This window comes from Scyliorhinus torazame, chromosome 5 (assembly GCF_047496885.1).
Source record: "Scyliorhinus torazame isolate Kashiwa2021f chromosome 5, sScyTor2.1, whole genome shotgun sequence".
NCBI classification, from domain to species: Eukaryota; Metazoa; Chordata; class Chondrichthyes; order Carcharhiniformes; family Scyliorhinidae; genus Scyliorhinus; species Scyliorhinus torazame.
The window spans coordinates 1,617,957-1,642,621 of record NC_092711.1 but is presented as its reverse complement, the minus strand read 5'-3'; the positions used below and the strand labels follow the sequence as shown (position 1 = coordinate 1,642,621).

Genomic DNA, 24,665 nt, shown 5'->3' with positions numbered 1-24,665 from the left:
GTCTATCCCGGTTCTCTCTCTCTCTCTATCCCGGTTTTCTCTCTCTCTCTCTCTCTATCCCGGTTCTCTCTCTCTATCCTGGTTCCCTCTCTCTTTCTATCCCGGTTCTCTCTCTCTATCCCGGTTCCTCTCTCTCTATCCCGGTTCTCTCTCTCTCTCCTCTATCCCGGTTCTCTCTCTCTCTATCTCTATCCCGGTTCTCTCACTCTCTCTCTATCCCGGTTCTCTCTCTCTCTCTCTCTATCCCGGTTCTCTCTCTCTCTCTATCCCGGTCTCTCTCTCTCTCTATATCCCGGTTATCTCTCTCTCTATCCTGGTTCTCTCTCTCTCTCTCTATCCCAGTTCTCTCTCTCTCTCTCTATCCCAGTTCTCTCTCTCTCTCTCTATCCCAGTTCTCTCTCTCTCTCTATCCCGGTTCTCTCTTTCTTTCCCGGTTCTCCCTCTCTCTCTCTTTCCCGGTTCTCCCTCTCTCTCTTTATCCCGGTTCTCTGTCTCTCAAATCTGGTTCTCTCTCTCTCAATCCCGGTTCTCTCTCTCTCTCTATCCCGGTTTTCTCTCTCTCTCTCTCTCTATCCCGGTTCTCTCTCTCTGTCTCTCTCTATATCCCGGTTCTCTCTCTCTCTATCCTGGTTCTCTCTCTCTCTATCCCGGTTCTCTCTCTCTCTATCCTGGTTCTCTCTCTCTCTATCCTGGTTCTCTCTCTCTCTATCCTGGTTCTCTCTCTCTCTATCCCGGTTCTCTCTCTCTCTCTCTATCCCGGTTCTCTCTCTCTCTCTCTATCCTGGTTCTCCCTCTCCATCACGGTTTTCTCTCTCTCTCTCTATACCTGTTCTCTCTCTCTCTATCCCTATTCTCTCTCTCTATCCCGGTTCTCTGTCTCTCTCTCTGTCGCGGTTCTCTCTCTCTCTCTCTCTCTATCCCGGTTCTCTCTCTCTCCATCCCGGTTCTCTCTCTCTCTATCCCGGTTCTCTCTCTGTCTCTATCCCGGTTCTCTCTCTCTCTATCCCGGTTCTCTTTCTCTCTCTCTCTATCCTGGTTCTCCCTCTCCATCACGGTTTTCTCTCTCTCTCTCCATCCCGGTTCTCTCTCTCTCTCTCAATACCGGTTCTCTCTCTCTCTCTATCCCGGTTCTCTCTCTGTCTCTATCCCGGTTCTCTCTCTCTCTCTCTCTATCCCGGTTCTCCCTATCTCTCTCTCTCTATCCCGGTTCTATCTCTCTCTATCCCGGTTCTCTCTCTCTCTATCTCGGTTCTCTCTCCCTCTCTCAATCCCGGTTCTCTCTCTCTCTCTATCCCGGTTTTCTCTCTCTCTCTCTCTCTATCCCGGTTCTATCTCTCTCTATCCCGGTTCTCTCTCTCTCTCTCAATACCGGTTCTCTCTCTCTCTCTATCCCGGTTCTCTCTCTCTCTCTATCCCGGTTCTCTCTCTCTCTCTCTATCCTGGTTCCCTCTCTCTTTCTATCCCGGTTCTCTCTCTCTATCCCGGTTCCTCTCTCTCTCCTCTATCCCGGTTCTCTCTCTCTCTCTATCCCGGTTCTCTCTCTCTCTCTATCCCGGTTCTCTCTCTCTCTCTATATCCCGGTTATCTCTCTCTCTATCCTGGTTCTCTCTCTCTCTATCCCAGTTCTCTCTCTCTCTCTCTATCCTAGTTCTCTCTCTCTCTCTCTATCCCAGTTCTCTCTCTCTCTCTATCCCGGTTCTCTCTTTCTTTCCCGGTTCTCCCTCTCTCTCTCTTTCCCGGTTCTCCCTCTCTCTCTCTATCCCGGTTCTCTGTCTCTCAAATCTGGTTCTCTCTCTCTCAATCCCGGTTCTCTCTCTCTCTCTATCCCGGTTTTCTCTCTCTCTCTCTCTCTATCCCGGTTCTCTCTCTGTGTCTCTCTCTATATCCCGGTTCTCTCTCTCTCTATCCCGGTTCTCTCTCTCTCTATCCTGGTTCTCTCTCTCTCTATCCTGGTTCTCTCTCTCTCTATCCCGGTTCTCTATCTCTCTCTCTATCACGGTTCTCTCTCTCTCTCTCTATCCCGGTTCTCTCTCTCTCTCTCTATCCCGGTTCTCCCTCTCCATCACGGTTTTCTCTCTCTCTCTCTATCCCTGTTCTCTCTCTCTCTATCCCTATTCTCTCTCTCTATCCCGGTTCTCTGTCTCTCTCTCTGTCGCGGTTCTCTCTCTCTCTCTCTCTCTATCCCGGTTCTCTCTCTCTCCATCCCGGTTCTCTCTCTCTCTATCCCGGTTCTCTCTCTGTCTCTATCCCGGTTCTCTCTCTCTCTATCCCGGTTCTCTTTCTCTCTCTCTCTATCCTGGTTCTCCCTCTCCATCACGGTTTTCTCTCTCTCTCTCTATCCCGGTTCTTTCTCTCTCTCTCAATACCGGTTCTCTCTCTCTCTCTATCCCGGTTTTCTTTCTCTCTGTCTATCCCGGTTCTCTCTCTCTCTCTATCCCGGTTTTCTCTCTCTCTCTCTCTCTCTATCCCGGTTCTCTCTCTCTCTCTCTATCCTGGTTCCCTCTCTCTTTCTATCCCGGTTCTCTCTCTCTATCCCGGTTCCTCTCTCTCTATCCCGGTTCTCTCTCTCTCTCCTCTATCCCGGTTCTCTCTCTCTCTATCTCTATCCCGGTTCTCTCTCTCTCTCTCTCTATCCCGGTTCTCTCTCTCTCTCTCTCTATCCCGGTTCTCTCTCTCTCTCTATCCCGGTCTCTCTCTCTCTCTATATCCCGGTTATCTCTCTCTCTATCCTGGTTCTCTCTCTCTCTCTCTATCCCAGTTCTCTCTCTCTCTCTCTATCCCAGTTCTCTCTCTCTCTCTCTATCCCAGTTCTCTCTCTCTCTCTATCCCGGTTCTCTCTTTCTTTCCCGGTTCTCCCTCTCTCTCTCTTTCCCGGTTCTCCCTCTCTCTCTTTATCCCGGTTCTCTGTCTCTCAAATCTGGTTCTCTCTCTCTCAATCCCGGTTCTCTCTCTCTCTCTATCCCGGTTTTCTCTCTCTCTCTCTCTCTATCCCGGTTCTCTCTCTCTGTCTCTCTCTATATCCCGGTTCTCTCTCTCTCTATCCTGGTTCTCTCTCTCTCTATCCCGGTTCTCTCTCTCTCTATCCTGGTTCTCTCCCACTCTATCCTGGTTCTCTCTCTCTCTATCCTGGTTCTCTCTCTCTCTATCCCGGTTCTCTCTCTCTCTCTCTATCCCGGTTCTCTCTCTCTCTCTCTATCCTGGTTCTCCCTCTCCATCACGGTTTTCTCTCTCTCTCTCTATACCTGTTCTCTCTCTCTCTATCCCTATTCTCTCTCTCTATCCCGGTTCTCTGTCTCTCTCTCTGTCGCGGTTCTCTCTCTCTCTCTCTCTCTATCCCGGTTCTTTCTCTCTCCATCCCGGTTCTCTCTCTCTCTATCCGGGTTCTCTCTCTCTCTATCCCGGTTCTCTCTCTGTCTCTATCCCGGTTCTCTCTCTCTCTATCCCGGTTCTCTTTCTCTCTCTCTCTATCCTGGTTCTCCCTCTCCATCACGGTTTTCTCTCTCTCTCTCCATCCCGGTTCTCTCTCTCTCTCTCTCTCAATACCGGTTCTCTCTCTCTCTCTATCCCGGTTCTCTCTCTGTCTCTATCCCGGTTCTCTCTCTCTCTATCCCGGTTCTCTTTCTCTCTCTCTCTATCCTGGTTCTCCCTCTCCATCACGGTTTTCTCTCTCTCTCTCCATCACGGTTTTCTCTCTCTCTCTCTATCCCGGTTCTCTCTCTCTCTCGCTATCCCGGTTCTCTCTCACTCTCTCTCTCTCTCTATCCCGGTTCTCTCTCTCTCTCTATCCCGGTTCTCTCTCTCTCTCTCCTGGTTCTCCTTCTCTCTCTCCATCACAGTTTTCTCTCTCTCTCCCGGTTCTCTCTCTCTCACTCTCCTGGTTCTCTCTCTCTCTCTCTCCCCATTCTCTCTCTCTCTCTCTAACCCGGTTATCTCTCTCGCTCTCTATGCCGGTTCTCTCTCTCTCTCTATCCTGGTTCTCCCTCTCCATCACGTTTTCTCTCTCTCTCTCTATCCCGGTTCTCTCTCTCTCGCTCTCTATCGCGGTTCTCTCTCTCTCTATCCCGGTTCTCTCTCTCTCTGTCTCTCTATCCCGGTTCTCTCTCTCTCTCTCTCTCTCTATCCCGGTACTCTCTCTCTCTCTATCCCGGTTCTCTCTCTCTCTCTATCCCGGTTCTCTCTCTCTCTCTCTCAATCCCGGTTCTCTCTCTCTCTCTATCCCGGTTCTCTCTCTCTCTCTCTCTATACCGGTTCTCTCTCTCTCCCTCTCTCTATCCCGGTTCTCTCTCTCTCTGTCTATCCCGGTTCTCTCTCTCTCTCTATCCTGGTTCTCCCTCTCCATCACGGTTTTCTCTCTCTCTCTTTCCATCCCGGTTCTCTCTCTCTCTATCCCGGTTCTCTCTCTCTCTTTCCATCCCGGTTCTCTCTCTCTCTATCCCGGTTCTCTCTCTCTCTCTCCATCTCTCCCCCGTTTCCTCTACCTCTCTCGCCCGTAACCTCGCTATCTCCCCCGTTTCCTCTCTCTCTCTCTCTCATTCCCTCCCCATCTCTCCATCCCGCTCCCCGTGTCCCTCCGCCTCTCTACCCACACAAACCCCAGTCTCCGTCGCAGGGTGACGGAAACGTCATCGTGCCGATCCTCTCGACGTTCCGGGGGTCATCCGCAAAACTGCGGCACTGCCGGAGGGGATCCCGTGGCCTTGAATCAGAACCCCACCCCTGCCCGTAATGCCAAAGAGTGTCTGCAACAAGGGGGGAGTTGCCAGGGCCCCTGAGAGCGGGTGGAGGGTGTCCGAGCGAGTCACGGGGCACCTCCCGGAGGCCCGCTCCGTCGGCTGGTCAGGACCAGGCGCTAACGGCAGCACTCACCTCTCCGAGCCATTGAACCTCTTGTCGTTGGAGACGTGGTTGTGAATGTTGTGAACCATTTTCTGCGGAAGAACAGACGACAGATTGAGCCGTTTTCGTCACCCGCCACGGCCCGGCGCAGCAATGGGGCGACTCAAAACTATCCCGTGGGCCGCGGGCGGGAATGTCGTTCAGATGGTCGGGACAGGCTCGATGGGCTGATTGGTGCCCGCCTGCACTGGGAGGGAATCTACGAGCGGTTGATTGCGCCCTGCTCAAATGTCACAAAGGCCAGACTGAGGCCTCAAGTTGCGATTGGGCAGCACTCGCTGAACAATCGCAAGTGCGCCACACGAATGGCCCCGTTAATATAATCAGATCGTAGCGGGGTGCGTTCACAGTTCTGAGGAACAACATTCAAACCCGGGAGCCCGTCATTCGCAAACAAAAGGAATCTGAATTTCCCGGGAGCCGATAGTTTTCCCGTTGCTTTCTCGGTGGCCACACCGGGGCCAATCAGCGTCGCCCTGCCAAATGATCGATATCGTTTTCCCCTGCAGTAAGAATTGTTGTGAGAGTTCGGAATTTGGTGTTTTCCCTGATGCTCGCTCAGCACTGACCCTCTGACAGTGCGGCACTCCCTCAGTACTGACCCTCTGACAGTGCGGCACTCCCTCAGTACTGACCCTCTGACAGTGCGGCACTCCCTCAGTACTGACCCTGTGACAGTGCGGCACTCCCTCAGTACTGACCCTCTGACAGTGCGGCGCTCCCTCAGCACTGACCCTCTGACAGTGCGGCACTCCCTCAGTACTGACCCTCTGACAGTGCGGCACTCCCTCAGTACTGACCCTCTGACAGTGCGGCACTCCCTCAGTACTGACCCTCTGACAGTGCGGCACTCCCTCAGTACTGACCCTCTGACAGTGCGGCACTCCCTCAGTACTGACACTCTGACAGTGCGGCACTCCCTCAGTACTGACCCTCTGACAGTGCGGCACTCCCTCAGTACTGACCCTCTGACAGTGCAGCACTCCCTCAGTACTGACCCTCTGACAGTGCGGCGCTCCCTCAGTACTGACTCACTGACAGTGCGGCACTCCCTCAGTACTGACCCTCTGACAGTGCGGCGCTCCCTCAGTACTGACCCTCTGACAGTGCGGCACTCCCTCAGTATTGACCCTCTGACAGTGCAGCACTCCCTCAGTACTGACCCTCTGACAGTGAGGCACTCCATCAGTACTGACCCTCTGACAGTGCGGCGCTCCCTCAGTACTGACTCACTGACAGTGCGGCACTCCCTCAGTACTGACCCTCTGACAGTGCGGCGCTCCCTCAGTACTGACCCTCTGACAGTGCGGCACTCCCTCAGTATTGACCCTCTGACAGTGCAGCACTCCCTCAGTACTGACCCTCTGACAGTGAGGCACTCCCTCAGTACTGACCCTCTGACAGTGCGGCACTTCCTCAGCACTGACCCTCTGACAGTGCGGCACTCCCTCAGTACTGACCCTCTGACAGTGCAGCACTCCCTCAGTACTGACCCTCTGACAGTGCGGCACTCCCTCAGTACTGACTCTCTGACAGTGCGGCACTCCCTCAGTACTGACCCTCTGACAGTGCGGCACTCCCTCAGTACTGACCCTCTGACAGTGCGGCACTCCCTCAGTACTGACCCTCTGACAGTGCGGCGCTCCCGCAGTACTGACCCTCTGACAGTGCGGCGCTCGCTCAGTACTGACCCTCTGACAGTGCGGCACTCCCTCAGTACTGACCCTCTGACAGTGCGGCACTCCCTCAGTACTGACCCTCTGACAGTGCGGCACTCCCTCAGTACTGACCCTCTGACAGAGCAGCACTCCCTCAGTACTGACCCTCTGACAGTGCGGCACTCCCTCAGTACTGACTCTCTGACAGTGCGGCACTCCCTCAGTACTGACCCTCTGACAGTGCGGCGCTCGCTCAGTACTGACCCTCTGACAGTGCGGCACTCCCTCAGTACTGACCCTCTGACAGTGCGGCACTCCCTCAGTACTGACCCTCTGACAGTGCGGCACTCCCTCAGTACTGACCCTCTGACAGTGCGGCGCTCCCTCAGTACTGACCCTCTGACAGTGCAGCACTCCCTCAGCACTGACCCTCTGACAGTGCGGCACTCCCTCAGTACTGACCCTCTGACAGTGCGGCACTCCCTCAGTACTGACCATCTGACAGTGTGGCACTCCCTCAGCACTGACCCTCTGACAGTGCGGCACTCCCTCAGTACTGACCCTCTGACAGTGCGGCACTCCCTCAGTACTGACCCTCTGACAGTGCTGCACTCCCTCAGTACTGACCCTCTGACAGTGCGGCACTCCCTCAGTCCTGACCCTCTGACAGTGCGGCACTCCCTCAGTACTGACCCTCTGACAGTGCGGCACTCCCTCAGTACTGACCCTCTGACAGAGCAGCACTCCCTCAGTACTGATCCTCTGACAGTGCGGCACTCCCTCAGTACTGACCCTCTGACAGTGCGGCACTCCCTCAGTACTGACCCTCTGACAGTGCGTCACTCCCTCAGTACTGACCCACTGACAGTGCGGCACTCCCTCAGTACTGACCCTCTGACAGTGCGGCACTCCCTCAGTACTGACCCTCTGACAGTGCGGCACTCCCTCAGTACTGACCCTCTGACAGTGCGGCACTCCCTCAGTACTGACCCTCTGACAGTGCGGCACTCCCTCAGTACTGACCCTCTGACAGTGCGGCACTCCTTCAGTACTGACCCTGTGACAGTGCGGCACTCCCTCAGTACTGACCCTCTGACAGTGCGGCGCTCCCTCAGCACTGACCCTCTGACAGTGCGGCACTCCCTCAGTACTGACCCTCTGACAGTGCGGCACTCCCTCAGTACTGACCCTCTGACAGTGCGGCACTCCCTCAGTACTGACCCTCTGACAGTGCGGCACTCCCTCAGTACTGACCCTCTGACAGTGCGGCACTCCCTCAGTACTGACACTCTGACAGTGCGGCACTCCCTCAGTACTGACCCTCTGACAGTGCGGCACTCCCTCAGTACTGACCCACTGACAGTGCGGCACTCCCTCAGTACTGACCCTCTGACAGTGCGGCACTCCCTCAGTACTGACACTCTGACAGTGCGGCACTCCCTCAGTACTGACCCTCTGACTGTGCGACACTCCCTCAGTACTGACCCTCTGACAGTGCGGCACTCCCTCAGTACTGACCCTCTGACAGTGCAGCACTCCCTCAGTACGGACCCTCTGACAGTGCGGCACTCCCTCAGTACTGACCCTCTGACAGTGCGGCACTCCCTCAGTACTGACCCTCTGACAGTGCGGCACTCCCTCAGTACTGACCCTCTGACAGTGCAGCACTCCCTCAGTACTGACCCTCTGACAGTGCGGCGCTCCCTCAGTACTGACCCTCTGACAGTGCGGCACTCCCTCAGTACTGACCCTCTGACAGTGCAGCACTCCCTCAGTACTGACCCTCTGACAGTGCGGCACTCCCTCAGTACTGACACTCTGACAGTGCGGCACTCCCTCAGTACTGACCCTCTGACAGTGCAGCACTCCCTCAGTACGGACCCTCTGACAGTGCGGCACTCCCTCAGTACTGACCCTCTGACAGTGCGGCGCTCCCTCAGTACTGACCCTCTGACAGTGCGGCACTCCCTCAGTACTGACCCTCTGACAGTGCAGCACTCCCTCAGTACTGACCCTCTGACAGTGCGGCGCTCCCTCAGTACTGACTCACTGACAGTGCGGCACTCCCTCAGTACTGACCCTCTGACAGTGCGGCGCTCCCTCAGTACTGACCCTCTGACAGTGCGGCACTCCCTCAGTATTGACCCTCTGACAGTGCAGCACTCCCTCAGTACTGACCCTCTGACAGTGAGGCACTCCCTCAGTACTGACCCTCTGACAGTGCGGCACTTCCTCAGCACTGACCCTCTGACAGTGCGGCACTCCCTCAGTACTGACCCTCTGACAGTGCAGCACTCCCTCAGTACTGACCCTCTGACAGTGCGGCACTCCCTCAGTACTGACTCTCTGACAGTGCGGCACTCCCTCAGTACTGACCCTCTGACAGTGCGGCACTCCCTCAGTACTGACCCTCTGACAGTGCGGCACTCCCTCAGTACTGACCCTCTGACAGTGCGGCGCTCCCGCAGTACTGACCCTCTGACAGTGCGGCGCTCGCTCAGTACTGACCCTCTGACAGTGCGGCACTCCCTCAGTACTGACCCTCTGACAGTGCGGCACTCCCTCAGTACTGACCCTCTGACAGTGCGGCACTCCCTCAGTACTGACCCTCTGACAGAGCAGCACTCCCTCAGTACTGACCCTCTGACAGTGCGGCACTCCCTCAGTACTGACTCTCTGACAGTGCGGCACTCCCTCAGTACTGACCCTCTGACAGTGCGGCGCTCGCTCAGTACTGACCCTCTGACAGTGCGGCACTCCCTCAGTACTGACCCTCTGACAGTGCGGCACTCCCTCAGTACTGACCCTCTGACAGTGCGGCACTCCCTCAGTACTGACCCTCTGACAGTGCGGCGCTCCCTCAGTACTGACCCTCTGACAGTGCAGCACTCCCTCAGCACTGACCCTCTGACAGTGCGGCACTCCCTCAGTACTGACCCTCTGACAGTGCGGCACTCCCTCAGTACTGACCATCTGACAGTGTGGCACTCCCTCAGCACTGACCCTCTGACAGTGCGGCACTCCCTCAGTACTGACCCTCTGACAGTGCGGCACTCCCTCAGTACTGACCCTCTGACAGTGCTGCACTCCCTCAGTACTGACCCTCTGACAGTGCGGCACTCCCTCAGTCCTGACCCTCTGACAGTGCGGCACTCCCTCAGTACTGACCCTCTGACAGTGCGGCACTCCCTCAGTACTGACCCTCTGACAGAGCAGCACTCCCTCAGTACTGATCCTCTGACAGTGCGGCACTCCCTCAGTACTGACCCTCTGACAGTGCGGCACTCCCTCAGTACTGACCCTCTGACAGTGCGTCACTCCCTCAGTACTGACCCACTGACAGTGCGGCACTCCCTCAGTACTGACCCTCTGACAGTGCGGCACTCCCTCAGTACTGACCCTCTGACAGTGCGGCACTCCCTCAGTACTGACCATCTGACAGTGTGGCACTCCCTCAGTACTGACCCTCTGACAGTGCGGCACTCCCTCAGTACTGACCATCTGACAGTGTGGCACTCACTCAGTACTGACCCTCTGATAGTGCGGTACTCCTTCAGTACTGACCCTCTGACAATGCAGCACTCCCTCAGTCCTGACACTCTCACAGTGCGGCACTCCCTCAGTACTGACCCTCTGACAATGCGGCACTCCCTCAGTACTGACCCCATGACAGTGCAGAACTCCCTCAGTACTGACCCTCTGACAGTGCGACACTCCCTCAGTACTGACCCTCTGACAGTGCAGCACTCCCTCAGTACTGATCCTCTGACAGTGCAGCACTCCCTCAGTACTGACCCTCTGACAGTGCGACACTCCCTCAGTACTGATCCTCTGACAGTGCGGCACTCCCTCAGTACTGACCCTCTGACAGTGCAGCACTCCCTCAGTACTGATCCTCTGACAGTGCGGCACTCCCTCAGTACTGACCCTCTGACAGTGCGGCTCTCCCTCAGTACTGACACTCTCACATTTTGGCACTCCCTCAGTACTGACCCTCTGACAGTGCGGCGCTCCCTCAGTACTGACCCTCTGACAGTGCAGCACTCCCTCAGTACTGACCCTCTGACAGTGCGACACTCCCTCAGTACTGATCCTCTGACAGTGCGGCACTCCCTCAGTACTGACACTCTGACAGTGCAGCACTCCCTCAGTACTGATCCTCTGACAGTGCAGCACTCCCTCAGTACTGATCCTCTGACAGTGCAACACTCCCTCAGTACTGACACTCTCACAGTGCGGCTCTCCCTCAGTACTGACCCTCTGACAGTGCGGCGCTCCCTCAGTACTGACCCTCTGACAATGCGGCATACCCTCAGTACTGACCCTCTGACAGTGCGGCGCTCCCTCAGTACTGACCTTCTGACAGTGCAGCACTCCCTCAGTACTGATCCTCTGACAGTGCAACACTCCCTCAGTACTGACACTCTCACAGTGCGGCTCTCCCTCAGTACTGACCCTCTGACAGTGCGGCGCTCCCTCAGTACTGACCCTCTGACAATGCGGCATACCCTCAGTACTGACCCTCTGACAGTGCGGCGCTCCCTCAGTACTGACCTTCTGACAGTGCAGCAGTCCCTCAGTACTGACCCTCTGACAGTGCAGCACTCCCTCAGTACTGACCCTCTGACAGTGCGACACTCCCTCAGTACTGATCCTCTGACAGTGCGGCACTCCCTCAGTACTGACCCTCTGAGAGTGCGGCACTCACTCAGTACTGACCCTCTGATAGTGCGGCACTCCTTCAGTACTGTGCAAGGTTCCTTCCTCGTCATTCGCTTCATTCCCCTTTCTTTTATTTTACCGTTCTCATTTTGATCTGTGGATGATTAATGGACCTGTTTCTTTAAGGCAAGGAGTCTGGGTCGATAATTCAAGCAGTGGTGACAGGGGAGAACATTCTGCTTGTCTGGCCTGGTTTATACAAGGGCCATACACTGGTCTTTGTCAGTGAGAGACATGGGTTGGATTGGTTGGCAGATGGCTAATGAATTGGCCCAAAAGACTGTGCTCCTCCCGGTACCAGGTGAGGATTGGATCCTATCCCAGTGGGTTGCTTCTCATAGACCACCTTTCAGGCAGTACAGAGACCGACTCCGCTAACTCTCTCTGCTGATGTGAACTGACTGTCCCTCTCTCTAAGCCTGCTGTGAGTGTTATCTCTCTCTCTCACTCCAGAAAGCTTGCTGTGAGTGCTATCTCGCTTCAGAAAGCCTGCTGTGAGTGCTGTCTCACTCCAGAAAGCCTGCTGTGAGTGCTATCTCTGTCCAGAAAGCCTGCTGTGAGTGCTATCTATGTCCAGAAAGCCTGCTGTGGGTGCTATCCCTCTCCAGAAAGCCTGATGTGAGTGCTATCTCTCTTCAGAAAGCCTGCTGTGAGTGCTATCTCTCTCCAGAAAGCCTGCTGTGAGTGCTATCACTCTCCAGAAAGCCTGCTGAGTGCTATCTTGCTTCAGAAAGCCTGCTGTGAGTGCTATCTCGCTCTCCAGAAACCTGCTGTGAGTGCTATCTCTCTCCAGAAAGCCTGCTGTGAGTGCTATCTCCCTCTCCAGAATGCCTGCTGTGAGTGCTATCTCCCTCTCCAGAAAGCCTGCTGTGAGTGTTATCTGATTCTCCAGAATACCTGCTGTGAGTGCTATCTCCCTCTCCAGAAAGCCTGCTGTGAGTGCTATCTCTGTCCAGAAAGCCTGCTGTGAGTGCTATCTATGTCCAGAAAGCCTGCTGTGGGTGCTATCCCTCTCCAGAAAGCCTGATGTGAGTGCTATCTCTCTTCAGAAACCCTGCTGAGTGCTATCTCTCTCCAGAAAACTTGCTGAGTGCTATCTCAACCTCCAGAAAGCCTGCTGTGAGTGCTATCACTCTCTCCAGAAAACCTGCTGTGAGTGCTATCAATCTCTCCAGAACGCCTGCTGTGAGTGCTATCTCTCTCTCCAGCAAGTCTGCTGTGAATGCTGTCTCTCTAGAAAAAGCTTGTGAGTGCTATCTCTCTAGAGAAAGCCTGCTGTGAGTGCTATCTTTCTAGAGAAAGCCTGCCGTGAGTGCTATCTCGCTCTGCAGAAAGCCTGCAATGAGTGCCATTCCTCTCTCCAGAAAGCATTCTGTGAGTGCTTTCTCTCTGAGCCTGCTGTGGAGGCTATCTCTCTCTCTGAGCCTGCTGTGAGTGATATCTCTCTCCAGAAAGCCTGCTGCGAGTTCTATCTCTCTCCAAAAAGCCTGCTGTGAGTGCTATCTTGCTTCAGAAAGCCTTCTGTGAGTGCTATCTCGCTTCAGAAAGCCTGCTGCGAGTGCTATCTCTCTCTCTGAGCCTGCTGTGAGTGCTATCTCTCTCTCTAAGCCTGCTGTGTGTTCTATCTCTCACTCCAGAAAGCCTGCTGTGATTGCTTTCTCTCTGAGCCTGCTGTGGGGGCTATCTCTCTCTCTGAGCCTGCTGTGAGTGATATCTCTCTCCAGAAAGCCTGCTGCGAGTGCTATCTCTCTCCAGAAAGCCTGCTGTGAGTGCTATCTTGCTTCAGAAAGCCTTCTGTGAGTGCTATCTCTCTCCAGAAAGCCTGCTGTGAGTGCTATCTTGCTTCAGAAAGCCTTCTGTGAGTGCTATCTCACTTCACAAAACCTGCTGAGTACTATCTCACTTTAGAAAGCCTGCTGTGAGTGCTATCTCATTCCAGAAAGCCTGCTGTTGGTGCTATCTCTCAATCCTGAAAGCCTGCTGTGAGTGCTATCTCGCTTCAGAACGCCTGCTGTGATTGCTATCTCGCTTCAAAAAGCCTGCTGTGAGTACTATCTCGCTCTCCAGAAAGCCTGCCATGAGTGCCATTCCTCTCTCCAGAAAGCATTCTGTGAGTGCTATCTCTCACTCCTGAAAGCCTGCTGTGAGTACTATCTCGCTTCAGAGAAGCCTGCTGTGAGTGCTGTCTTGCTTCAGAAAGCCTGCTGTGAGTGCTATCTCGCTTCAAAATGCCTGCTGAAAGTGCTATCTGGCTCTCCAAGAAGCCTGCCATGAGTGCTATTCCTCTCTCCAGAAAGCATTCTGTGAGTGCTCTCTTGCTTCAGTAAGCCTGCTGTGTGCTACCTCTCTGTCTAAGACTGCTGCGAGTGCTATCTCTCTCCAGAGAGCCTGCTGTGAGTGCTATCTCACTTCAGAAAGCCTGCTGTGAGTGCTATCTCTCTCTCTCCAGGAAGCCTGCTGTGAGTGCTATCTCACTTCAGAAAGCCTGCTGTGAGTACTATCTCGCTTTGAAAGCCTGCTGTGAGTGCTATCTCGTTCCATAAAGCTTGCTGTGGTGCTATCTCTCTCCAGAAACCTCCTGTGTGTTATCCCCCTCTCCAGAAAGTCTGCTGAGTGCTATCTCTCTCTCCAGAAAGCCTGCTGTGAGTGCTATTCTCTCTCCAGAAAGCCTGCTGTGAGTGCTATCTCACTCTCTCCAGAAAGCATGCTGTGAGTGCTATCTCTCTCTCCAGGAATCCTGCTGTGAGTGCTATCTCACTTCAGAAAGCCTGCTGTGAGTACTATCTCTCTCTCCAGAAAGCCTGCTGTGAGTGCTATCTCTCTCTCCAGAAAGCCTGCTGTGAGTGCTATCTCGTTCCAGAAAGACTGCTGTTGGTGCTATCTCTCTCCAGAAACCTGCTGTGAGTGTTATCTCCCTCTCCAGGTAGCCTGCTGTGAGTGCTATCTCACTTCAGAAAGCCTGCTGTGAGTGCTATCTCACTTCAGAAAGCCTGCTGTGAGTACTATCTCGCTTCACAAAGCCTGCTGTGAATGCTATCTCGTTCCAGAAAGCCTGCTGTGAGTGCTATCTTTCTCCAGAAACTTGCTGTGAGTGCTATCTCCCTCTCGAGAAAGCCTGCTGTGAGTGCTATCTCTCTACAGAAAGCCTGCTGTGAGTGATATCTCTCTCCAGATAGCCTGCTGCGAGTGCTCTCTCGCTCCAGAAAGCCTGCGGTGAGTGCTATCTCTCTCTCCAGAAAGCCTGCTGTGAATGCTATCCGGTCCAGAAAGCCTGCTTTGAGTACTATCTCTCTCCAGAAAGCCTGCTGCGAGTGCTATCTCTCTCTCCAGAAAGCCTGCTGTGAGTGCTACATCTCTCTCCAGAACGCCTGCTGTGCGTGCTCTCTCGCTTCAGTAAGCCTGCTGTGAGTGCTACCTCTCTCTAAGACTGCTGTGAGTGCTATCTCTCTCCAGATAGCCTGCTGTGAGTGCTCTCTCGCTCCAGAAAGCCTGCGGTGAGTGCTATCTCTTTCTCCAGAAAGCCTGCTGTGAGTGCTATCCGGTCCAGAAAGCCTGCTTTGAGTGCTATCTCTCTCCAGAAAGCCTGCTGCGAGTGCTATCTCTCTCTCCAGAAAGCCTGCTGTGAGTGCTACATCTCTCTCCAGAAAACCTGCTGTGTGTGCTCTCTCGCTTCAGTAAGCCTGCTGTTAGTGCTATCTCTCTCTAAGACTGCTGTGAGTGCTATCTCTCCGACTAGAAAGGCTGCTGAGTGCTATTCCTCACTCCAAAAAGCCTGCTGTGAGTGCATTCTCTCACCAGAAACCATGCTGTGAAAACTATCTCTCTCCAGAAAGGCTGCTGATTGCTATCTCTCTCCAGAAAGCCTGCTGTGAGTGCTATCTCTCTCCAGAAACCTGCTGTGAGTGCTATGTCAACCTCCAGAAAGCCTCCTGTTAGTGCTATCACTCTCTCCAAAAAGCCTGCTGTGAGTGCTATCAATCTCTCCAGAAAGCCTGCTGTGAGTGCTGTCTCTCTAGAGAAAGCCTGCTGTGAGTGCTATCTCTCTAGAGAAAGCCTGCTGTGAGTGCTTTCTCACTCTCCATAAAGCCTGCAATGAGTGCCATTCCTGTCTCCAGAAAGCATTCTGTGAGTGCTATCTCTCACTCCTGAAAGCCTGCTGTGAGTGCTATCTCTTTCTCCAGAAAGCCTGCTGTGTGTGCTATCTCTCCCCAGAAAGCCTGCTGTGAGTGCTATCTCTCTCTCCAGAAAGCCTGCTGTGAGTGCTATCTCTCTCCAGAAACCTGCTGTTAGTGTTATCTCTCTCTAAGCCAGCTATGAGTGCTATCTCCCTCTCCAGAAAGCCTGGTATGAGTGCTATCTCGCTCTCAAGTAAGCCTGCTGTAAGTGTATTCTCACTAAAGAAAGCCTGCTGTGAGTGCTATCCCTCTCCAGAAAGCCTGCTGTGAGTGCAATCTCCCTCTCCAGAAAGTCTGCTGTGAGTGCTATCTGACACTCCAGAAAGCCTGCTGTGAGTGCTATGTCAACCTCCAGAAAGCCTCCTGTTAGTGCTATCACTCTCTCCAGAAAGCCTGCTGTGAGTGCTATCAATCTCTCCAGAAAGCCTGCTGTGAGTGCTGTCTCTCTAGAGAAAGCCTGCTGTGAGTGCTATCTCTCTCGAGAAAGCCTGCTGTGAGTGCTATCTCTCTAGAGAAAGCCTGCTGTGAGTGCTTTCTCGCTCTCCAGAAAGCCTGCAATGAGTGCCATTCCTCTCTCCAGAAAGCATTCTGAGTGCTATCTCTCACTCCTGAAAGCCTGCTGTGAGTGTTATCTCTTTCTCCAGAAAGCCTGCTGTGAGTGCTATCTCTCCCCAGAGAGCCTGCTGTGAGTGCTATCTCTCTCTCTCCAGAAAGCCTGCTGTGATTGCTATCTCTCTCTCCAGAAAGTCTGCTGTGAGTGCAATCTCTCTCCAGAAACCTGCTGTTAGTGCTATCTATCTCTAAGCCTGCTATGAGTGCTATCTCCCTCTCCAGGAAGCCTGCTGTGAGTGCTATCTCGCTCTCAAGAAAGCCTGCTGTAAGTGCTATCTCACTAAAGAAAGCCTGTTGAGTGCTATCCCTCTCCAGAAAGCCTGCTGTGAGTGCAATCTCCCTCTCCAGAAAGTCTGCTGTGAGTGCTATCTGACACTCCAGAAAGCCTGCTGTGTGTGCTATCTATCTCCAGAAAGCTTGCTGTGAGTGCTCTCTCTCTTTAAGCCTGCTGTAAGTGCTATCTCCCTCCAGAAAGCCTGCTGTGACTGCTATCTCTCTCCAGAAAGTCTGCAGTGAGTGCTGTCTCGCTCCAAAAAGCCTGCTGTGAGTGCTAGCTCTCTCCAGTAAGCCTGCTGTGAGTGCTCTCTCGCTCCAGAAAGCCTGCGGCGAGTGCTATCTCTCTCTCCAGAAAGCCTGCTGTGAGTGCTATCCCGCTCCAGAAAGCCCTCTGTGAGTGCTACATCTCTCTCCAGAAGGCCTGCTGTGCGTGATCTCCCGCTTCAGTAAGCCTGCTGTGAGTGCTATCTCTCTCTCTAAGACTGCTCTGAGTGCTATCTCTCCGACTAGAAAAGCTGCTGAGTGTTATTCCTCGCTCCAAAAAGCCTGCTGTGAGTGCATTCTCTCTCCAGAAACCCTGCTGTGAAACCTATCTCTCTCCAGAAAGGCTGCTGAGTGCTATCTCTCTCTTTAAGACTGCTGTGAGTGCTATCTCTCTCTCTCCATAAAGCCTGCTGGGAGTGCTATCTCTCTCTCCAGAAAGCCAGCTGTGATTGCTTTCTCTCTGAGCCTGCTGTGAGGGCTATCTCTCTCTCTGAGCCTGCTGTGTGATATCTCTCTCCAGAAAGCCTGCTGCGAGTGCTATCTCTCTCCAGAAAGCCTGCTGTGAGTGCTATCTTGCTCCAGAAGGCCTGCTGTGCGTGCTCTCCCGCTTCAGTAAGCCTGCTGTGAGTGCTATCTCTCTCTCTAAGACTGCTGCGAGTGCTATCTCTCCGACTCGAAAGGCTGCTGAGTGTTATTTCTCTCTCCAGAAACCCTGCTGTGAAACCTATCTCTCGCTCCAGAAAGGCTGCTGAGTGCTATCTCTCTCTCCATAAAGCCTGCTGGGAGCGCCATCTCTCTCTCTGAGCCTGCTGTGAGAGCTATCTCTCTCTCTAAGCCTGCTGTGTGTTCTATCTCTCACTCCAGAAAGCCAGCTGTGATTGCTTTCTCTCTGAGCCTGATGTGAAGGCTATCTCTCTCTCTGAGCCTGCTGTGAGTGATATCTCTCTCCAGAAAGCCTGCTGCGAGTGCTATCTCTCTCCAGAAAGCCTGCTGTGAGTGCTATCTTGCTTCAGAAAGCCTTCTGTGAGTGCTATCTCGTTCCAGAAAGCCTGCTGTTGGTGCTATCTCGTTCCAGAAAGCCTGCTGTTGGTGCTGTCTCGTTCCAGAAAGCCTGCTGTTGGTGCTATCTCTCTCACTCCAGAAAGCCTGCTGTGATTGCTTTCTCTCTGAGCCTGATGTGAGGGCTATCTCTCTCTCTGAGCCTGCTGTGTGTTCTATCTCTCACTCCAGAAAGCCTGCTGTGATTGCTTTCTCTCTGAGCCTGCTGTGGGGGCTATCTCTCTCTCTGAGCCTGCTGTGAGTGATATCTCTCTCCAGAAAGCCTGCTGCGAGTGCTATCTCTCTCCAGAAAGCCTGCTGTGAGTGCTATCTTGCTTCAGAAAGCCTTCTGTGAGTGCTATCTCGTTCCAGAAAGCCTGCTGTTGGTGCTATCTCGTTCCAGAAAGCCTGCTGTGAGTGCTATGTCAACCTCCAGAAAGCCTCCTGTTAGTGCTATCACTCTCTCCAGAAAGCCTGCTGTGAGTGCTATCAATCTCTCCAGAAAGCCTGCTGTGAGTGCTGTCTCTCTAGAGAAAGCCTGCTGTGAGTGCTATCTCTCTCGAGAAAGCCTGCTGTGAGTGCTATCTCTCTAGAGAAAGCCTGCTGTGAGTGCTTTCTCGCTCTCCAGAAAGCCTGCAATGAGTGCCATTCCTCTCTCCAGAAAGCATTCTGAGTGCTATCTCTCACTCCTGAAAGCCTGCTGTGAGTGTTATCTCTTTCTCCAGAAAGCCTGCTGTGAGTGCTATCTCTCCCCAGAGAGCCTGCTGTGAGTGCTATCTCTCTCTCTCCAGAAAGCCTGCTGTGATTGCTATCTCTCTCTCCAGAAAGTCTGCTGTGAGTGCAATCTCTCTCCAGAAACCTGCTGTTAGTGCTATCTATCTCTAAGCCTGCTATGAGTGCTATCTCCCTCTCCAGGAAGCCTGCTGTGAGTGCTATCTCGCTCTCAAGAAAGCCTGCTGTAAGTGCTATCTCACTAAAGAAAGCCTGTTGAGTGCTATCCCTCTCCAGAAAGCCTGCTGTGAGTGCAATCTCCCTCTCCAGAAAGTCTGCTGTGAGTGCTATCTGACACTCCAGAAAGCCTGCTGTGTGTGCTATCTATCTCCAGAAAGCTTGCTGTGAGTGCTCTCTCTCTTTAAGCCTGCTGTAAGTGCTATCTCCCTCCAGAAAGCCTGCTGTGACTGCTATCTCTCTCCAGAAAGTCTGCAGTGAGTGCTGTCTCGCTCCAAAAAGCCTGCTGTGAGTGCTAGCTCTCTCCAGTAAGCCTGCTGTGAGTGCTCTCTCGCTCCAGAAAGCCTGCGGCGAGTGCTATCTCTCTCTCCAGAAAGCCTGCTGTGAGTGCTATCCCGCTCCAGAAAGCCCTCTGTGAGTGCTACATCTCTCTCCAGAAGGCCTGCTGTGCGTGATCTCCCGCTTCAGTAAGCCTGCTGTGAGTGCTATCTCTCTCTCTAAGACTGCTCTGAGTGCTATCTCTCCGACTAGAAAAGCTGCTGAGTGTTATTCCTCGCTCCAAAAAGCCTGCTGTGAGTGCATTCTCTCTCCAGAAACCCTGCTGTGAAACCTATCTCTCTCCAGAAAGGCTGCTGAGTGCTATCTCTCTCTTTAAGACTGCTGTGAGTGCTATCTCTCTCTCTCCATAAAGCCTGCTGGGAGTGCTATCTCTCTCTCCAGAAAGCCAGCTGTGATTGCTTTCTCTCTGAGCCTGCTGTGAGGGCTATCTCTCTCTCTGAGCCTGCTGTGTGATATCTCTCTCCAGAAAGCCTGCTGCGAGTGCTATCTCTCTCCAGAAAGCCTGCTGTGAGTGCTATCTTGCTCCAGAAGGCCTGCTGTGCGTGCTCTCCCGCTTCAGTAAGCCTGCTGTGAGTGCTATCTCTCTCTCTAAGACTGCTGCGAGTGCTATCTCTCCGACTCGAAAGGCTGCTGAGTGTTATTTCTCTCTCCAGAAACCCTGCTGTGAAACCTATCTCTCGCTCCAGAAAGGCTGCTGAGTGCTATCTCTCTCTCCATAAAGCCTGCTGGGAGCGCCATCTCTCTCTCTGAGCCTGCTGTGAGAGCTATCTCTCTCTCTAAGCCTGCTGTGTGTTCTATCTCTCACTCCAGAAAGCCAGCTGTGATTGCTTTCTCTCTGAGCCTGATGTGAAGGCTATCTCTCTCTCTGAGCCTGCTGTGAGTGATATCTCTCTCCAGAAAGCCTGCTGCGAGTGCTATCTCTCTCCAGAAAGCCTGCTGTGAGTGCTATCTTGCTTCAGAAAGCCTTCTGTGAGTGCTATCTCGTTCCAGAAAGCCTGCTGTTGGTGCTATCTCGTTCCAGAAAGCCTGCTGTTGGTGCTGTCTCGTTCCAGAAAGCCTGCTGTTGGTGCTATCTCTCTCACTCCAGAAAGCCTGCTGTGATTGCTTTCTCTCTGAGCCTGATGTGAGGGCTATCTCTCTCTCTGAGCCTGCTGTGTGTTCTATCTCTCACTCCAGAAAGCCTGCTGTGATTGCTTTCTCTCTGAGCCTGCTGTGGGGGCTATCTCTCTCTCTGAGCCTGCTGTGAGTGATATCTCTCTCCAGAAAGCCTGCTGCGAGTGCTATCTCTCTCCAGAAAGCCTGCTGTGAGTGCTATCTTGCTTCAGAAAGCCTTCTGTGAGTGCTATCTCGTTCCAGAAAGCCTGCTGTTGGTGCTATCTCGTTCCAGAAAGCCTGCTGTTGGTGCTATCTCTCTCTCTCCAGAAAGCCTGCTCTGAGTGCTATCTCTCTCTCCAGAAAGCCTGCTGTGAATGCTATCTCGTCCCAGAAAGACTGCTGTTGGTGCTATCTCTCTCCAGAAACCTATTGTGTTATCTCCCTCTCCAGAAAGCCTGCTGTGAGTGCTATCTCTCTCTCCAGAAATCCTGCTGTGAGTGCTATTCTCTCTCCAGAAAGCCTGCTGAGTGCTATCTCTCTCTCCAGAAAGCCTGATGTGAGTGCTATCTCTCTAGAGAGAGCCTGCTGTGAGTACTATCTCGCTCTCCAGAAAGCCTGCCATGAGTGCCATTCCTCTCTCCAGAAAGCATTCTGTGAGTGCTATCTCTCACTCCTGAAAGCCTGCTGTGAGTGCTATCTCGCTTCAGAAAGTCTGCTGTGAGTGCTATCTCGCTTCAAAAAGCCTGCTGTGAGTGCTATCTCTCTCTCCAGGAAGCCTGCTGTGAGTGCTATCTCACTTCAGAAAGCCTGCTGTGAGTACTATCTAGCTTCACAAAGCCTGCTTTGAGTGCTATCTCATTCCAGAAAGCCTGCTGTGAGTGCTATCTTTCTCCAGAAACTTGCTGTGAGTGCTATCTCCCTCTCGAGAAAGCCTGCTGTGAGTGATATCTCTCTACAGAAAGCCTGCTGAGTGCTATACCTTTCTTTAAGCTTGCTGTGAGTGCTATCTCTCTCCAGATAGCCTGCTGTGAGTGCTCTCTCGCTCCAGAAAGCCTGCTGTGAGTGCTATCTCTCTCTCTCTCCAGATAGCCTGCTGTGACTGCTATCCCGCTCCAGAAAGCCTGCTTTGAGTGCTATCTCTCTCCAGAAAGCCTGCTGCGAGTGCTATCTCTAGCCAGAAAGCCTGCTGTGAGTGCTACATCTCTCTCCAGAAAGCCTGCTGTGCGTGCTCTCTCGCTTCAGTAAGCCTGTTGTGAGTGCTATCTCTCTCTCTAAGACTTCTGCGAGTGCTATCTCTCTCCAGAAAGCATGCAGTGAGTGCAACTCGCTTCAGGAAGCCTGCTGTGAGTGCTATCTCTCTCTCCAGAAAGCCTGCTGTGAGTGCTATTCTCTCTCCAGAAAGCCTGCTGTGAGTGCTATCTCTCTCTCCAGAAAGCCTGCTGTCAGTGCTATCTCTCTAGAGAAAGCCTGCTGTGAGTGCTATCTCGCTCTCTAGAAAGTCTGCCATGAGTGCCATTCCTCTCTCCAGAAAGCATTCTGTGAGAGCAATCTCACTTCAGAAAACCTGCTGTGAGTACTATCTCGCTTCAGAAAGCCTGCTGTGAGTGCTGTCTCATTCCAGAAAGCCTGCTGTTGGTGCCATCTCTCTCTCCAGAAAGCCTGCTGTGAGTGCTATCTCTCTCTCCAGAAAGCCTGCTGTGAATGCTATCTCTCTCTCCTGAAAGCCTGCTGTGAGTGCTATCTCGTTCCAGAAAGACTGCTGTTGGTGCTATCTCTCTCCAGTAACCTGCTGTGAGCGTTATCTCCCTCTGCAGAAAGCCTGCGGCGAGTGTTATCTCTCTCTCCAGAATTCTGCTGTGTGTTATCTCCCTCTCCAGAAAGCCTGCGGCGAGTGCTATCTCTCCCTCCAGAAAGCCTGCTGTGAGTGCTCTCTCTCTCTCCAGAAAGCCTGATGTGAGTGCTATCTCTCTAGAGAAAGCCTGATGTGAGTGCTATCTCTCTAGAGAAAGTCTGCTGTGAGTACTATCTCGCTCTCCGAAAGCCTGTCGAGTGCCATTCCTCTCTCCAGAAAGCATTCTGTGAGTGCTATCTCTCACTCCTGAAAGCCTGCTGTGAGTACTATCTCGCTTCAGAAAGCCTGCTGTGAGTGCTGTCTCATTCCAGAAAGCCTGCTGTTGGTGCTATCTCTCTCTCCAGAAAGCCTGCTGTGAGTGCTATCTCTCTCTCCAGAAAGCCTGCTGTGAATGCTATCTCTCTCTCCAGAAAGCCTGCTGTGACTGCTATTCTTTCTCCAGAAAGCCTGCTGTGAGTGCTCTCTCTCTCTCCAGAAAGCCTGATGTGAGTGCTATCTCTCTAGAGAAAGCCTGCTGTGAGTACTATCTCGCTCTCCAGAAAGCCTGTCATGAGTGCCATTCCTCTCTCCAGAAAGCATTCTGTGAGTGCTATCTCTCACTCCTGAAAGCCTGCTGTGAGTACTATCTCGCTTCAGAAAGCCTGCTGTGAGTGCCATCTCTCTCTCCAGAAAGCCTGCTGTGAGTGCTATCTCGTTCCAGAAAGACTGCTGTTGGTGCTATCTCTCTCCAGAAACCTGCTGTGAGTGCTATCTCTCACTCCTGAAAGCCTGCTGTGATTGCTATCTCGCTTCAAAAAGCCTGCTGTGAGTGCCATCTCTCTCTACAGAAAGCCTACTGTGACTGCTATCTCACTTCAGAAAGCCTGCTGTGAGTACTATCTCTCTCTCCAGAAAGCCTGCTGCGAGTGCTATCTCGTTCCAGAAAGCCTGCCGTGATGGTATAACTCTCCAGAAAGCCTGCTGTGAGTGCTAACCCTCTCCAGAAAGCCTGCTGTGAGTGCTATCTTGCTCCCCAAAAGTCTGGTGAGTGCTATCTCGCTCCCCAAAAGCCTGCTGAGTGCTATCTTGCTCCAGAAAGCCTGCTGTGAGTGCTATCTCGCTCTCCAGAATGCCTGCTGTAGGTGCTATCTCACTAAAGAAAGCCTGCTGTGAGTGCTATCTCTCTCCAGAAAGCCTGCTGTGAGTGCCATCTCTCTCTACAGAAAGCCTGCGGTGAGTGCTACCTCTCTCTCCAGAAAGCCTGCTGTGAGTGCTATCTCGTGCCAGAAAGACTGCTGTTGGTGCTATCTCTCTCCAGAAACCTGCTGTGAGTGCTATCTCTCACTCCTGAAAGCCTGCTGTGACTGCTATCTCACTTCAGAAAGCCTGCTGTGAGTGCTATCTTTCTCTCTAAGCCTGCTGTGAGTGTTATCTTCCTCCAGAAAGCCTGTTGTGAGTGCTATGTCTCTCCAGAAAACCTGCTGTGAGTGCTATCTCACTTCAGAAAGTCTGCTGTGAGTGCTATCTCGCTTCAGAAAGCCTGCTGTGAGTGCTATCCCTCTCTCCAGGAAGCCTGCTGTGAGTGCTATCTCACTTCAGAAAGCCTGGTGTGAGTACTATCTCGCTTCAGAAAGCCTGCTGTGAGTGCTATCTCATTCCAGAAAGCCTGCTGTGATGGTATAACTCTCCAGAAAGCCTGCTGTGAGTGCTATCCCTCTCCAGAAAGCCTGCTGTGAGTGCTATCTCGCTCCTCAAAAGCCTGGTGAGTGCTATCTCGCTTCCCAAAAGCCTGCTGTGAGTGGTATCTAGCTCCAGAAAGCCTGCTGTGAGGGATATCTCTCTCCAGAAACCCTGTGTGAGTGCCATCTCTCTCTCCAGAAAGCCTGCTGTGAGTGCTATCTCTCTTTAAGCCTGCTGGGAGTTCTACGACTCTCTCCATAACGCCTGCTGTGAGTGTTTTCTCTCTCTCTCCAGAAAGCTTGCAGTGAGTGCTATCTCTCTTCCAGAAAGCCTGCTGTGAGTGCTATCTCTCTCCAGAAAGCCTGCTGTGAGTGCTGTCTCTCTCTCTAAGCCTGCTGTGAGTGCTATCTCTCTCCAGAAATCCGGCTGTGAGTGCTATCTCTCTCCAGAAAGCCTGCTGTGAGTGCTATTCTCTCTCAGAAAGCCTGCTGTGAGTGCTATCTCTCTCTCTCCAGAAAGCCTGCCCGGAGTGCCATTCCTCTCTCCAGAAAGCATTCTGTGAGTGCTATAGAACATAGAACATAGAACAATACAGCGCAGTACAGGCCCTTCGGCCCACGATGTTGCACCGAAACAAAAGCCATCTAACCTACACTATGCCATTATCATCCATATGTTTATCTAATAAACTTTTAAATGCCCTCAATGTTGGCGAGTTCACTACTGTAGCAGGTAGGGCATTCCACGGCCTCACTACTCTTTGCGTAAAGAACCTACCTCTGACCTCTGTCCTATATCTATTACCCCTCAGTTTAAAGTTATGTCCCCTCGTGCCAGCCATATCCATCCGCGGGAGAAGGCTCTCACTGTCCACCCTATCCAACCCCCTGATCATTTTGTATGCCTCTATTAAGTCTCCTCTTAACCTTCTTCTCTCCAACGAAAACAACCTCAAGTCCATCAGCCTTTCCTCATAAGATTTTCCCTCCATACCAGGCAACATCCTGGTAAATCTCCTCTGCACCCGCTCCAAAGACTCCACGTCCTTCCTATAATGCGGTGACCAGAACTGTACGCAATACTCCAAATGCGGCCGTACCAGAGTTCTGTACAGCTGCAACATGACCTCCC

General features: G+C 52.9%; 1 protein-coding gene across 2 annotated transcripts in view; it reads right to left on the bottom strand.

Moving 5' to 3' along the window:
* Positions 1–24,665, bottom strand: part of LOC140418133 (uncharacterized protein C14orf93 homolog) — a 94,304-nt gene that overhangs the window by 33,874 nt on the left and 35,765 nt on the right. For both annotated transcript variants that reach the window (XM_072501548.1, XM_072501547.1), the window contains exon 4: positions 4,867–4,928. In XM_072501548.1, the coding sequence (XP_072357649.1) occupies positions 4,867–4,928 (62 nt within the window). The remainder of the gene's footprint in view (positions 1–4,866; positions 4,929–24,665) is intronic.